This window comes from Colletotrichum aenigma (genome assembly GCF_013390185.1).
Source record: "Colletotrichum aenigma strain Cg56 chromosome Unknown KSG_Cg56_contig04, whole genome shotgun sequence".
In the NCBI taxonomy this organism is placed as follows: Eukaryota; Fungi; Ascomycota; class Sordariomycetes; order Glomerellales; family Glomerellaceae; genus Colletotrichum; species Colletotrichum aenigma.
In genome coordinates this window covers 5,817,439-5,832,482 of record NW_023500910.1, presented here as the reverse complement: position 1 = coordinate 5,832,482, position 15,044 = coordinate 5,817,439, and the positions used below count along the sequence as shown (strand labels likewise).

At 53.4% G+C, this 15,044-nt stretch overlaps 3 protein-coding genes across 3 annotated transcripts; 2 read left to right on the top strand and 1 right to left on the bottom strand.

Moving 5' to 3' along the window:
• Positions 1–1,938: 1,938 nt before the first annotated feature.
• CGCA056_v007392 (uncharacterized protein) lies at positions 1,939–2,353 on the top strand (the record flags this gene model as incomplete). The annotated part of the gene is made up of 3 exons (XM_037322641.1): positions 1,939–2,056; positions 2,119–2,214; positions 2,286–2,353. 3 exons carry the CDS (start codon positions 1,939–1,941, stop codon positions 2,351–2,353), a joined length of 282 nt encoding a protein of 93 aa, XP_037180137.1.
• Positions 2,354–2,670: 317 nt separating this feature from the next.
• CGCA056_v007391 (uncharacterized protein) lies at positions 2,671–3,599 on the bottom strand (the record flags this gene model as incomplete). Its single annotated transcript, XM_037322640.1, has 3 exons — positions 2,671–2,832; positions 2,885–3,130; positions 3,189–3,599. The coding sequence occupies 3 exons, from the start codon at positions 3,597–3,599 to the stop codon at positions 2,671–2,673; spliced, it is 819 nt and encodes a 272-aa protein (XP_037180140.1).
• A 1,510-nt stretch (positions 3,600–5,109) lies between these two features.
• CGCA056_v007390 (uncharacterized protein) lies at positions 5,110–5,583 on the top strand (the record flags this gene model as incomplete). Its single annotated transcript, XM_037322639.1, has 1 exon — positions 5,110–5,583. One exon carries the CDS (start codon positions 5,110–5,112, stop codon positions 5,581–5,583), a length of 474 nt encoding a protein of 157 aa, XP_037180139.1.
• Positions 5,584–15,044: the final 9,461 nt, after the last annotated feature.

The following is a 15,044-nucleotide window of genomic DNA, read 5'->3' as shown; positions in this document are numbered from 1 at the left end:
CATATTGAACAAGTACTCGGATTGCTGAACGGTGAAAGAAAGGCTGTAACCTAGTTTTAAGGAAGCCCGCACCGCCACAAAATAAGCATAAGCACTTGTCTTGTATACTGTGATCACTGTTACTTTCTTTGAACAAACTTCCTGTCCTCCAGAGCGTTTTATCCATTACTCTGGCTACGGTTATCCTACTTCAGTCATAAATCGGCCAGATGACTCGGCCAAAATATGTTTGAATGGAAACCCCCCAAACCTAACCATCAGCGAGAGTTTGGAAGATTATACATAAGTCTTTGTCGGCGGTCGACAATACCATCAATTTAGTCCAACCGGGCTGACATCCGTGGTCCATGGCACTCATATCCGTCGTAGTGATGGCCATCGCGCTTGCTATGTCCTTTCTTTGCTTGTCAAAGTAGTCGCCCGTGGGCGGCCGATTGAATGGAGCAGTTTCGGGATCCAATGTCTCCACCCCCACCCAACCGTGACCGGTTGAAAGGTGGGATAGCGGTGATGTTTATTTATGTTCGGACTAGGCGAAAGCAACTTCAATAAGACAAGGTCTACACCCTGTTGCTCGTCTACGGTTCAGCCTATCCTAGACTAGAAAGATACATTCCGACTGTTAAACAGCGAAGCTCATTAATTCATGTTGCTGTCAGACAAAAGAATCCGGATCTGCCAATATCTTGTGTGCCGGTTCCCCTCACGTTTCTGTGTTGATGCCGCAGCTAGCCTCTTCATCAGCTTCCATTGATGTTGTCACCTGTTCAAGGTGGATGACACACCCGGTCTAGGCGCTAGTCCAGATGAACGCCGGTTCGTTCGGCACCGTCGATCGAATGCTTATCGGACGACAGATCGCGAGTTTCCCCACGCAAAGGACAGCCGCCGAGTTCCACCAACACAACAGTCGCGCGGCTGCTGACATGAGCACGCCCTCGTGTCCCGCGTAACCCGTGTGTCCCGCTAATCGCCGGGTGCCCGGCACGCTGCGTGGCATTCCAAAACAGGGGCTGGCTGTGGCCACTGGCTCTTCGGTTGCCGCGAGTCAGTATCCCCGCCCGTGTTGGTTCTCGCAGCCGGAATAAGAAAGTCTGCTCCCCTGAAATCACGGAATTTATATCGCAGGTTGTCTCTATTAGATTGACATTACCGGAAAACATGCGGCAGGTTAATATTGAATAGAAGCCGCGCCTCGGTATTGCTCCACGACGAATCGCACTTGATAGGGCCTTATTGCCTCCGTTATGAGACGTTTGACATCATCGCCATAGGGCGCAACTGTGCCCGGTCATGCCGGATGACCTTGCTGCTGGTTCTTAGTTGCCGTGATACCCCGGATTCACTCAATTTGAGTTTTCCAGTCTGTTGAATCAAGCATTGGTGGCACTTGGTTGTCACCTATCAAAGAATGGCTAAGCATTCTGCCGCTATTCGGACCGGGTCTATCTTGAAAACATGGGGATATCTCCTTTTCGGTAGTGTCCGTCCCGGGTCTTCACAATGGCAGCTCTCACTTAGGTAATAATCGTCCACAGCACTTTGCACACAAACACGTTCCACTTATACAGACGTCACTATCTGCCGTTGGTTGACCCATTCGCGGGGGTGCCTTCTGGATCGGAACGCTGCATCCATGTCAAGATCCACGATCATCGCCCCAGCAGGTCTCCGAAACAGCTGTGTAGAGTTGCAATTAGAGATGGCCCGACGTGGTACCAGGCAGTGGGTGTATTCCGAATCCGAACTTGGAAAACATGCAGATCAGTTTACCGCCGGCAGACATCAGTGGCCGGGAAATTCTATAAAGACAGCCCCCATCTCATCCCAAGAGCTACTGATCACACCATAATCAACCAGTCAAAACGCCTGCTGCTCAGTCCTTCTTTCGAACTACCTCCAGTCCCTCTTTGTCCGTGTATATAAACCGACTCCAAAATGAAGGCCTTCACCGTTCTCTTCAACCTTGCCTTGGCCGCCACGGCCATGGCCGGTGCCGTCGACACCCGCGCCCTGGAGCCCGGCTTTGCCGAGCGCGCCTGCGGCACCACTGGAGGTAAGTACCATGTTTACTCCCTGAACATACAAAGCGTGGAACTAACGCCAGCTCCTTTATAGCTCCTTGCACCAGCGGCGACGACTGCTGCACCTACTGCGACCCCTACTCCGGCTGGACTTGCACTGACTCCACCAGAGCCTGTGTTGAGAAGGGCAGTAAGTTTACATCAGCCCATCTCCCATGGAGTTATGTTGCAGATTCGGGTGCTAACAAACTGATTTTCCAGCTGTTCCCGCTCTTGGCCAGAACGACTGCTGCAGCTACAAGGTCGACGCTGATGGCAAGTGCACCTAAACAATCAGGCGAGGGGTGGAAGCCCCGGGGGAAGGTGTGCGGTGTTCAAGACCTTCATCCACTGTACATGAATTTCAAGTTTCAAGCGTATATATACCAAATCGAACATGCAATGAATGCACATGCTGCAAAGTTGACACAGCTACCAAAATCAAAAGTCCAATGGGCAGCCAAGGGTGGATGTCATTTATCACCGGTGACCAACGCATCCTTCAGCTGTCGCGTAAGGCATCATACCCCATCGCCAAGTACATGATTTTCGACCCATAGGAGACGGCTGACTTGGGATGCATACTTGTGTTTCTCACCCAAGCTGTCTACCGTGTCCAGAAACTTACGTATTCATCCGGATCAAGTTCCAGGACGTTGTCATTCCTGTTCCTAGCCCGAATTGAAAAGCCTCGTTGCGCAGGAAACGCGTAGTATAGCGAGACATACTTTCGTTCCTCAACGTCGATGTCGTGTTCGACGAAATGTATCTGAAGCAATTAGCATACTTGTACGACAAGGCCTGGTCCTTCTCCTACGCACCTGTAGGAATAGTTGCGCCTGGACAATATTAACACCGTCCGGCTTGACAAGATCGCTAAAGCTTCGGATTCCGTCCCAAGACGACTTCACAGTCACATATCGGTTCCCAACGATCTGGGTCAAATTCTGGTAGACTCGGTCAATGTGGTCCCGATCATGGCTATTCGTGGCCCAAACGAAGTATTTCCGAATCCAGCGGTCTGAGTTGTGCCGTTGGCAGAATTCAAGCCATGCAGCGCCTTTGAACTGAGTGATACTAAAGCATGAGCCCATCGCCTTTGGTAGTCATTCTTGCTTGACTTACCTCTTTCGAAGCCTTCATCATGGCCATGTTATTTCTCGTCAGCTCAACATCCCATCCAATGAACTCTGCGCCGATCTTTACGTAGTTTTCGTTCAGGCTCAAACGTATACACCAAGGCTCCGCCCTTTGATATTCGCGCCGTAGTCTCCGTATTCCAGCCTCGTCATAATCTGCACAACATCTGACGGTACAAGGCTTGTTCGTTAACTTATAGTAGCCTCGCATCTCGGATGAATCGCTGCCAGCATCGTCGTCTTCGCGCAAGGAGTCAGAGTCATCGACCTTGCATGTACAGAGGATGTTTTCGTTCAAAGGGTCGGGCTCAAGGTCCCGCATGTAGTCCAAAGAGGACTGAGAGTCGTCTGACCACTCGTCATTAAACTTCGTCGCTTCGTTAGCAGGCATTGGCATCTCGTTCTTTCTGGTAATCTTTGAAAATGGACACAACGTCAGTCCACCGCCGAACAGTGTAGTTTGAGCCGTCTTGCAGCGGGGAAGACCTGCCAACAGCGGTTTTGAGGGATCTGAATCACTTCTCTGCCCTCCATTTCGTCACTGTGATTAGTCTTTTCCCTCGCATTTCCATCGGTCACGGCGGGCGGGGCAGACTATGTTGAGCTGATGTGGATAGATCAAAGGATGGAAGGAAATGCGGGGAGCAGAATGTGTGGGAAGTCTTGAGAGAGAGAAGAAGGTGGCGGACTGGGTTGGGGCGGAATCCTCAACCAGGGACCTCACCAAGCTTGACCACCGCAGCCCCTGGATGTTTGCTTCATCTGTGTTGGTCCATGGCACCACCGCCTTTAACCGCCGTGCCGTCGCTCTCATACCCCTGCTCTACCAATGCGACGACAACTTCGCTCTGCAGGACTTTGTTGGTCTATCAGAACTTATCTGAGACAGGCTGTCGAGACCCAATGCTCAATAACAGACCCAAGCCGCAATTTTTCAGTCTATTCGACTGGATGCCAAACTCAGTGTCATAAATGGGACATTCGCCGATTTCAATCACACTACACAGGAAACTCAAATAATCCTTATATCATGATTTCAAGACTCAAGCTATGTCGGAGAGGTCTTTGTTGCGCAAGCGGGCATGAGTTTTGCGAATGGCTCACAAACAAAGGTATCTGAAAATTCTCAAAAGGCCTACCTAGCTTCTTACTTATATATCCCGTCCAGTCATCCTATTCTAGGCTCAATGGGTTGCCTATAGCTAGTTCAGCAGGGTTCGTAGTGCGTATCGGTCAGCTTCGGGTACAGTCCCAGAAGCGTGGTTCGATTGGAGAAGATTGGGACGACGGAAATCCTGCATCAACAGATGCGCATCACTCAAACCGAACAGCGAACTCAGATCGGCAATCCTGATTCCGCAAAGCCAAACCCCACAAACTCAGAAATCTTGCGGGTAAACAATTCCTGACTCACACGACCACATCTCTGACGGCGGGAAGCTCGAGAACCCACATGGAACTCAATCTCGTGACAGAACTTATACGATAGCATCTCTCAAATCTAGAACACGTTTGACTTCTGGAACTGCGGGGTATGTCCAATCACAGCGGCCTGATGGCGTGATGGATACACTCAATCTACCGAGTTTGTTACAACTGTCTCCTGATTCCGAGGTGAGATCCAAATGCGAGCTCGTCATGACAGAGACGAATAAAACTCAACGCGCCGCAGGGGGCCTCAAGTTTGATTCATTCAACGCCGTAACGAAACTTCACGAGGATTCCGCCGAAAATGGATGAACTAACTGATGCATTCTACCATTGGCATTTAGCAGCTCCCGAATACAATCGGCTACTCAAAATCATATGCCCCAAATATCTATCCAGAAAGGAGGCGGACAATATCATGCGTCAATTCAATGAGATATGGGTTGATGACAAGCAGGTTCTTTGGAGCGGCGTCGATCATGACTTGGCCGAAGAATGGGCAACGCGGCGCGGGATGCAAACGCTCACTTGCGCCATGGGCCGGCCCTCTGATGAACTGGACCCATCCAAAGTGCAGGAGAATCTACAAATCGGGCGTACAATGGACCAGATACATGAAGGGTGTTTCCGCGATCTTCGCCTGGAAAATTGCCCAGGGAGATATCACCACGCTTTTGGCACCTCCGCCGCCCGTTCGCTTTCACCCGTCGGGGCTGACGAACTATCAAGATATCGAAGAACCAATTCTCAAAGGGGCAGTTCATGGCATTGCTGTTGGCAAGATTGTCGTGATACATCCAGAGGTTGATGGAGCTGAGGATATGGAGTATGAATATTGGCCCAAGGACCATGTGGCTAAGTGGTACGCGAAGTATGGTTCCAAGAAGCATGGGACTACGAGATGGAGAAAGATAAGTTATAAGAGACGTAAGCTAATGTTCGGATACATCTGAAACTGGATGCTAATCGAAACAAGGTGCTACAATCTGGCCAGCCAAGGTAGATATGCATCCTGTACCTTTCGGAACGGCAATGACATGTGAAATGGAAGTTTTCATGATCACCGGCTTACTTCTCTTCGCCGAAGTTTGCATGTCCTTAGCTATTTTACTTGGAATGCTAGTGTACTATTTAGCTTTCACGCTGTGCCCACAAAATCATGGCTACAGTTGTGGGCATCACAAGCCTGAGAGGCTTATCATCGCTCTTCTACTCAGAAGAATGATGTTGATCTCAACGTAAACGTTGAAGAAGGAGCCGACCCGGCTACCTTATCCCTTTCTGTGCCTCATCCATCTTCCATGAAGACTAATGAGTCGGTCATGGGTGGTGTCAAGAGACTCAGATGCACCAAAGTACACCGGCATTCCGCCAACGGCGGCAAAGGAAAAATAATGAAACGGCTGAAGAGCAGGCAGCGACAGGGCCCAAAAGACAAGATCGACAGTATGAGCAACGGAGCTGTAAGGTTGTTCCAACACCTAGGAATTTGGAAGCTGGACAAAGATGAAATCACTCAGACAGAGACTCTCACGGACAATCAGATTGGAAAATCGGGCTATTGTGAACTTTGAGCAGGATGGAGTTTACCAGATTGCCACAACACCTGAACATTTGATGTATTGAATAAGATGGAATTGATATGTCTTTTCAAATTTGTTCATTCACGACCAGTTCCATATTGACTAGAAGATCCGCCAAAGGTAAGAGTGAGTCCGTTCAAAGTTTCTATCAGTTGTGGACTCAAAGGCACCTCGAGGTCCTCATTACAGCTCTTGTTGTGGTCTTGTCCTATCGATCAAAGTTCATGTCTTTCTATTTACACACCCAGGTCTGGGATTGCTTGAAACTCTGTGGTATCCTGCCAACAGCTTTCGAGTTGCTGTCATGCTATTCGATCCCTAGACAGCAGCTTTTACCAGCAATCAACACATGAGTGCTTCGGAATATGCCGTCATCTCATTCTACATTACAATATCCCATCACGAAGGGCGAGCACGTCTCCGAATAGGCACATGTTCGAAACAAAATCTTTCACATGAGATCGACCGAGCCTGAGCTGATACCTCAATACTAGCATCTCAGTAATTCTCGGAGAATTCAGCGCGATGAGCAACTCTGTGTTACCTGATATCCTACAACTACATCTGGTGTCAGACGGGATCACCAGTCCTCGATGAAGACCTGAACGCCAGATCCCTCAGCTGTAGTCGCCGATCCCCTCAGACATCGAGCGACCGTCATCCTACATCAATCCGATACAACCTCACGCACAAGAAGCAAAACTGCCCGAGATCATCATCCCGCCGACGGCCTCGGGCCTCAAGACAGGCGTGCAATCTCGATATCTTCAACCCCTCTCAAACGGTTTGACGTCAGCGGTCTCACATCTCCTGCCTATCATCTCGCAACCGCACCCAGAAGCACGTGAAGAATCACCCTCCCAGGCAACGCCCTTGGCATCACAAATCCTCCGGATCAGCTCACCAGAGGACCCCTATTCCCCCAGCTAACCCACAGAAATTCGTCCTCACCTCACCCATTGCAGTGCCCCGAAGCGCCCCCCGTTCCACAAAAACAGCACATCATTCAGCGACGATCAACGGCGTGCAGTCCCCTCTTTTCAGGCGCAACGGACGTCCAGTCCAGCTCGAAGCCAAGGGCGATGACCGCACAGCCAACCAGACAGCAGCACTGTGAACGAACCACTGGCGGAGCAGACGAGAGGAGGGGGCGAGCCGGTCTAGAACTGCGGGACGATCACTGGCGTCATCCACCAACCCTCCAACGTTCCTCCCTCTCAGGGTCCTTTGGGTGTGCCCGTGTATGGCAAGGAGCAGCGCCGCGGCGACACCCTCTCGAAATCTGAAGAGGTGAGGTGTGATAAGCAAATGCGAGGCAGCCTCGAGGACCCCGAAACGTCTTCTTGCAGGCGCGACCTACCGTGCAGAACTTCAAGAACGGCCCCCTCTCCTTGGGTATCAATCTCACACCCATTGACGAACTAGAACGTCGACGCAGGCCGTCGCAGCACTTCTGCAGCAGTCGATTTCAGACCTAGACAGAAGCTGCCAGAAACACCGGCACGCCGGCGTGTCAGGATAGGATGATAATTCCCGACCCTCCATTCCGTCTCGAAAAATTTCCCTGAACAACCGTCCGAGATTGTTCGTCTTGTTGGGAGAGTACCGGTACCTACCAAAAGCGCGATGCGCCTGCTACAAGGCCAGGTTCAAAGCGGTGCGGATCGATGCGCGCTGACTATCTGGGATGAGACGGGGGGGGCATGGATGGGTCGCAATTGACCGAGAAGAACATCAAACCAATTTGACGACGCAATTATCAAAAACAATAAGCCCACGCACGCGAGAGACAGGCCACCTCAACAAAGCATTGTTCCCGATAACGCAAGCACTGACCCAGGAAACAACGCACAGCCTCGCGCGAAGCTAGCCGCCTCCCGACCACGGCCAAGGGAGAGAGAGAGAGAGACTGGGAGGAAGAAGCACCGGGGTGGTCGGGGGAACAGACGCCCCCAACCAACCAACCAGCCAACCAACTCAACCAGCCCAGCCTCTAAGAGTGTAGATGCAACTAGGGACCCTGCCAACGCTGCAGAAAATAACAGCGAGCGAGCGAGCGCACAGAGTTTTCTCTGTTGCCTTTTTGGGGGAGGGAGAGGCAAAACTAGATGGATGCGCACATCTCATTTCCACCGACGTTGGCAGTAGTCTAGTTCCCCATCCACATCACACCGCACGCACAACAACGCGCGCATGGCAAAAGCTCCACTGAGGCGAGGTTGGCATCTCGAAAAAGCCGTGCGACATGTAGTCCGTTATTGTGTAAGTTTCTCAGAAGCGAGTAGCGCCAACGGGGCAGGCATGGCAAGTATGCGATATTTCGCCGCGCAACGCCGTGCGTCGTATCCACCACGTCCCGGTCTGATATGATGATGATGTGGCCGTGGTTCGGTGGCTCCACTCAAGCAGCCTCAACATCTCGAACTGCGAACTGCTGCTGGTCGTCTCCCGTAGTGGGAACGGTTTTCAGCTTCGGAAAACCGGATCTCGCGGGGTTGGGGCGTTCTGGCCAGAGAGAGAGGGCGGATGCACGAGCGGTTGCTTATCGTTCTCCTCGCGGAGGCGGAGACGGGTGAGAAGTAGTCTATTCTCTGGAGAATGGAGACGCAACGGCTGGCTGACAAGACACGATGCGTCTGTCCGGATCTGTTTACGGATATGCCTTGAGGGGCCTGGAGATAAGAGCTCTCTGTCTCAGTTGAAGCAGCAGCAGCATAAGCACAGTTGCGGGTACAGCACCAACAGCATTTCTATTCACAGCACGCACCCAGGCTCACGCAGGGGGTGTTGGAACAGGACAAACACTCGCAGCAGTATTCTGTCCGACATTTGCGGTGGACATGGGTTGAATGAACGAACGAACGGAGATCGACGCGTCCGTTCGCCTTTCCGCAGACCACCACACACGCAACCCACACATCCACATTCTCTCCGAGAGGGCAGCGCAGCCCACCGAGGCCGCAGATTTGACGCGGCCGTTCATTTCGAGGTTCCAGTTCCATCTCACCATCTCCATCTGCCTCCGCGCTTACGGCCCCATCCCATGCCGCAGGACCCGTTCCGACACTCACCTAGATTGTGTTGATCGTCTCGTTTCTCCTTCTCCTTCTCAACATTGCCCAGCCCCAAAAGGCCCCATTCGCAGTGCACACACATTGCACCAGCGGAGCCTCCACCTCTGCCCGCATCTTGACACGGTCTAGACTGAGCCCATCAAATCCTTCCTCTCCTCACTACACACCGAGCCCTGCCGCCTAGCCCCAGCACCCCGTCTGATCCACGGCCGACGCACCGTTCTCAGATCAACAAAGGCCTCCTGTCAAATGAAGACCTCTCGAACATGCCAAACGTCCAGCGCCTACTGTTACCTAAACCACAGCAGAGCCCCTCCGCGGCCGGAGCCACTCATCCATCCATCCATCGCCGTCCCGGCGTCAAGATCAAAAGACTTTGCCAAAGATGCAACGTTCTCTCTCTAAACGAAGCCCGGAGCCCCTCTCTTCCTCGCCTCCTGCCTGCTACATGGCATCTGTAACTTTGACAGGCCCTGGGCTCCTCCCCTCCCCCCTCGTACCCGCATCCGTATCTGAGCGGAGCCAGATATCCACCCCAACAGCAACAGCAACCCGCAGCGGACGAAATATCTCAATAATTTCCTCATGCACGTAATTCGCCTCTCCCTCTGCACGACACATACACCCGCCTTGTGTTGCGCCTCGCCTCTTCCCAGTCCTCATAATGCCGCGTTGAAATTCTCGCCATCTTACGTACGCTCCAAGGCAACAGCATCCACCACCACACAGACTCGCCGACCATCGGCCTGTTGGGTTTCGATAGGTCTTGCAGCAACAACATTGGTCAATTGGCAAAGAAACAAAACCACTCTCGCAATCGCACTTTTCGTCAATGAACCAAACCCCGGTCATGATCGGAGCATTTCGCACAGCCAGCGCTGCGAACCCTCTGCGCCCTGTAAAATCTTCACTCAAAAACCCGCGCAGCATCTCCGTCCCCCGTGGCCCCCTTGTCTCTTGTCGCAGCTCGCCCGGCCAGTCCAGCCTCTCTAAACCTCCAACCTGCAGCAGCCTCAGTCTGTATCCCCAAGAAGAGAAAAAAAAAAAAAGGCCGCATCTCATCGCGGATCAAACGCACGATGATATCGCATCATCAAGCCAAGCAATTCCAACCTCGCATCCAGAGCCTCACCTCGCCTCGCCTCTTGTACCCATATCCACATCCAAAGGGCCATGTCCCTCTAAACCCCTTAGCCCATCTAGCAAGATCCCGCCATCTAACATCCAAACAAAGGAAACACAAAAAAACCACCACCAGATCCAACAACCACGCCCCCCCCCCCCCCCTCTCACCATCACTAGCCCATCTACATACAACTCGACCGAAACCAGCCAGCAACAGCTCCTCCCACCCGCCACAAGCCCAAAAACCAAGCGGCGGCCGCCGTAGCTGCCAGAATAGCATAGCACGCAAGCCCCCCAAATCTGCCGTTCGTTGTTCGACCCCGTCCGCCATCCGTCAACCACCTTTTCCAGCCTCCGAACCCGGCAGTCGCACCGTCAAAGCACCACCACACCCACCCACATCCATCGAGTTGTTTATTCCCGTAGAAACAATAGCTGAACTTGTGTCCGCCAGCGCTCCCTGACTCTTGTCTGCTCTTCACCGCACTGACAATAGTGCCCAAGCACCGGGCAGGGTGTGTGTAGCACCTGGCCACCACCACCACCACCTTAAAAAGACCTTACTAAACACACTGAACTAGCACTAAACAGCCAGCGAGCAAGCAAAAAGGGGACTAAACTTCCCCAACAAGAATAAACTTCCTCCCTGCACGCCGCCAACACCCAGACCGTCGTCTGTCCGTGTGGTGCCTTGTGGTGTCTGTCCCCTTTCTTGAAGAAGAGGCAGCAGGAGAACTTTAGGATAACCGGCTTTGATAGTCAGATAGCGTGTTGATTGGCATTGGACATCTGCTGGCAAAGCTTCTAGCTTCCCGCCGACGAACGACAATCACTTCCCGAGTAGCCGTAGACTGAAGCATCAACTTGAAGACAGCACCAGTCGACATGACAATTGTGAAGTCTTATCGCCATACTCAAGCCTGATAGGTATCAAACACCATCTCAAAGCCGCCGCACAAAGGGCCAAAAACCCGCCTAGGACGCGTAAATCTACAATGACACCCCGGATCCCCATCGCCCATCGTCCCCTGCCAGGCCAGGCCAGGCCCTTCACCCCTTGATAACAGCGTCTCATCATCGGGGAGCCTCCACCGCACCTTACCTCGCCGTGGTAAAGCTGCAATGCGCTGCGCTGCGCTGCACTCATCACCCACAACCACAACCACCATCCTCCCACGCACAATTCGCATCCCCTCCAAGACCGCATTCCGCATCCTGCATGTCCAATACGCCTCCTCGAGGGGGGGGGGGGGGGGGGGGGGGCGTCCCCACAACGAACCAACACCTCCACCAAGAGAAGAAGAAAAAACCTCTCGTCTGCTCAGCTCACACCACCTCCCTCGCCAGTGTAAGTGGTCCACTCGCTTCACTATCACCACCACCACCACCACCACCACCACCATCACGAACCTCCCACCTCCCACCTCCCACCTCCCGCATCCATCAATCCACCCATCCAAACCACACACATCTTCGCCTCGCGTCTCGCCGTTGTCGCCCAACCCGTCCCCTACGCACCACCCTCCCTCGCTCGCTCGCAGCCACAATCTTCAAATGATCGTCGGACCCTGAAAAGACCACGCTCGTAGCAGGCAGAGAGCTATACCACCTACGCCCAAAGGGTCCAATGCATGCCCTCATTCGCGCACATCAACGACACAAATCAGGGAAAACAGCTCCCATCTTCCATCCGCGAAACCCTTCCTGTCTACTCACAACGCGACGATCCCAAGGACCCCTATGACCTCAAGTCAATCTCGCCCGTCCAGCTCGTCATCTTGGGATGGGCGAGCGCCAGATGCGACCAACATGACATGATCGTACATGACCACCCACAGAATACTCGCTGTAAACCACCTGCTAAACTGTCACTATTCCCATCTCACATCTCACTCCCGTCTTCCCCTCCAAAGTGAGCCCATCTGCATCATTACGAAACCCACCACCTACCTATGCTGTAAAAATTGGACCACTGCAATAAGAGTGCTCCTACGCAATTAGGCCAGGCCAGGGCTTCATGCACGGCAGGTAAGAAGGCGGCGCGGCGCAAAGGGCACAACCACAGCTCGTAAGCCATGGCGTTCCCACCTTTCCATGCCGAAATATCCAGAGAGCGACACTGGCCTGATGTCGGCTTTCCTATTCGAACCAAAGAAGAGACTGCTGGACCCTTCCACTCAAGCGTACCGTGAAAACTTCCACAGGCGGGCGCTATCTCTCAGAGCACCTCCCCTCCATCAGACAATGCTCGCCGTCACAGTGTCAACTCCTCGGTCTGCACTCCTCCACAATGAGGAAAATCAGACGAAGTAGACAAGCGTACGAGGCAAAAGCCAATGTCGCATCCTCCCCAACAAGGAGGGAAACCAGTAATCCTCCGCGGTGTATTTGGCGATGGGCGCCTAGACATGGCATTTCCTTCCCGCCATGACCGGAAAAAATCAGCCTTTTGTTCAAAGACTGGGCAGGGGAAGCAAGCAAGCACAGGAAAGCTCTGCTACACGCTTCCCCGCAATCCGCTGAAAGTCTGCTGCTCTTCAGTGAACATGCAAACAAAACAAAAACATCCGAGCTCCAATTCAATTCCCCTTTTCCGCCAGCCTCCCCCGTCAGCGGCTAGCTCCCGGCATGCCTCCATCCAGCCCAACGAACTTTTTTTCCTGTTGTGCTTTTCGCCTCATCGTCGTCGTCGTCGCCGCTGATGTTGCCCTGATCCTACTCAACCCCCAAACCTAAACCTGACTGGTCAGCCAAACAAGGCCCCTTCATATCAGACTTTCCATCTGCAGCCCGCGCGTCAATCAAACGCCTCACCGTCGTACGAATGAATGCCGTCCCCGCCCCCGACTCATTCATCGCGCATTTCCCCAGGAAATTCAATTCCAGCGCCCGTCCATGCCAACGGCCGTGCAGTTGGAGTTTAGTCAGATAAACACCACGAACCTGGAGCTGAAAACAGAATTCACAGCTTCCCTTTCCCCCGCCAAAAGAGGAAATCCTCCAGGGTCTCACCCAGCCGAGACATAAAATCCGGGGGTGTAACCTTTCTCTCCCCATCCGTGCTGCCGTGTCACGATAAAATCTTGTGGCATCAACATGTCGTGGGTCTCCTAGGAGCAGAAATCGCGCGTAAAGTTGTGAGGATCAAGAAAATTTCCGCGAAGGATTCTTGTGTGTCTCGCCTTTTGCCCATCCCGAGCCTCCTGCTGCTTGCATGTCGTGCGATGCCGTGTTAGCTAAGGAAAAGCCCCTCTCCCGCGATACGCGATGAACACGCAGGACAAACCGCATCGGCTGCACCTGTCGTGCTTTGTCGTAGAAGAAATGCGGGGGCAAAGAACCATGCCGGAACGATTTCCTGTGGTCGTCGTAGTCGGGGCGCCGATGGGAGCAGCAGAGAGCGCATCTCCGCCCGAGTCCACATTCAGCGCAGGTTCCCCGGGTCCACGACATTCTCACCCGCCGCTGGGGTAGCACCCCCGTCATCTCCGTGAAGTCGCCGCGTCTAAAAGCATTCCTCGACTCGCAGCAGCCATCGCGCAGTGTAGTCCTCGAACTGCCGTGGACCCTCCAAAAACCGTTGCCGTAACGTCCCCCCTCCTCCTTTCCCAAGCCGTGCAGGTCCCCTCGTGCCCAGCGACAAAGGACGGACAGAGAGCAGCCAGTATTTCCCCGCAAGCCACCTGAACCACAGGTGCCACCGTCGAAGATCCCGCAAATCTCACACAGCATGTCTCAACCCGTCTCTCCACGGCGATGAAGACTCTTACTCCCCACTCTCACCGCGTGCAGCTCGCTGGACGCACCGCCAATCTGTTCACATGCCAGAAGCAGCTCCTCTGAAATGACGCTGCTTTGTCAGGTCCAAGACATGGCAGCAGCACGCAACATCAGGGCCCCCGCTGCTGCATGCAACCCAGCTTCAACTTCACTGTCGCCGGGTTCATACGCTATCGATGCGGGAGGACGAGATTGGCAGCCCTGCTTGCGCGCCGCCCAACGTCCCCCCTTGCGCCCCAGCCTCAAGGCCACCTCCACGGCTTACCGAGAGAGGGGTATCGTCCAATCAAGAGTCCCATGGAAAATGGAAACTTGAGGCGCCTGCTAAGATGAGCCGCTGGGCTTGAGTTGGTGTGCTGACTGCGGGCAGGCACACCGACCAGGTCTGGAAGCTCACTGATGAAGCTTGCGTAGGTAGAGCTCCATCCATCGCGACAGAGGCGGGGTCCGTCGATGGTGGATGTCCTTGAGATCCACCTCATCTCGCAAACCTCCGTCTCACTGAAGGCATCTCTGCAGCTGCATCTTCGGGCCCGTTTTTAAGCTCTGCAATAATCTCCGGGTTGAGAGCTGTCGTCGCTGACCGATGTGGATATCCGAGGTGGATGCGTGGAGAAGGCAAAGCAAACGACCACCGCCCTCCGATATCTCATATCCCCGGTCCCGCTGCAACGCGACGCAAAATCGTCTTTTCCAGCTTTGCCAAGACGCCCGGAAACCCTTCACGTCCGGCAAACATCCAGCGGCCGCGTAAATCGGACCACGCTAGCGCGGGCATCTGGCATTTCCCTTGCTTTACCATCAGATACAGCTTCTGATGAGCAGGGAAGCCTGTACCAACCGTATCTCCCG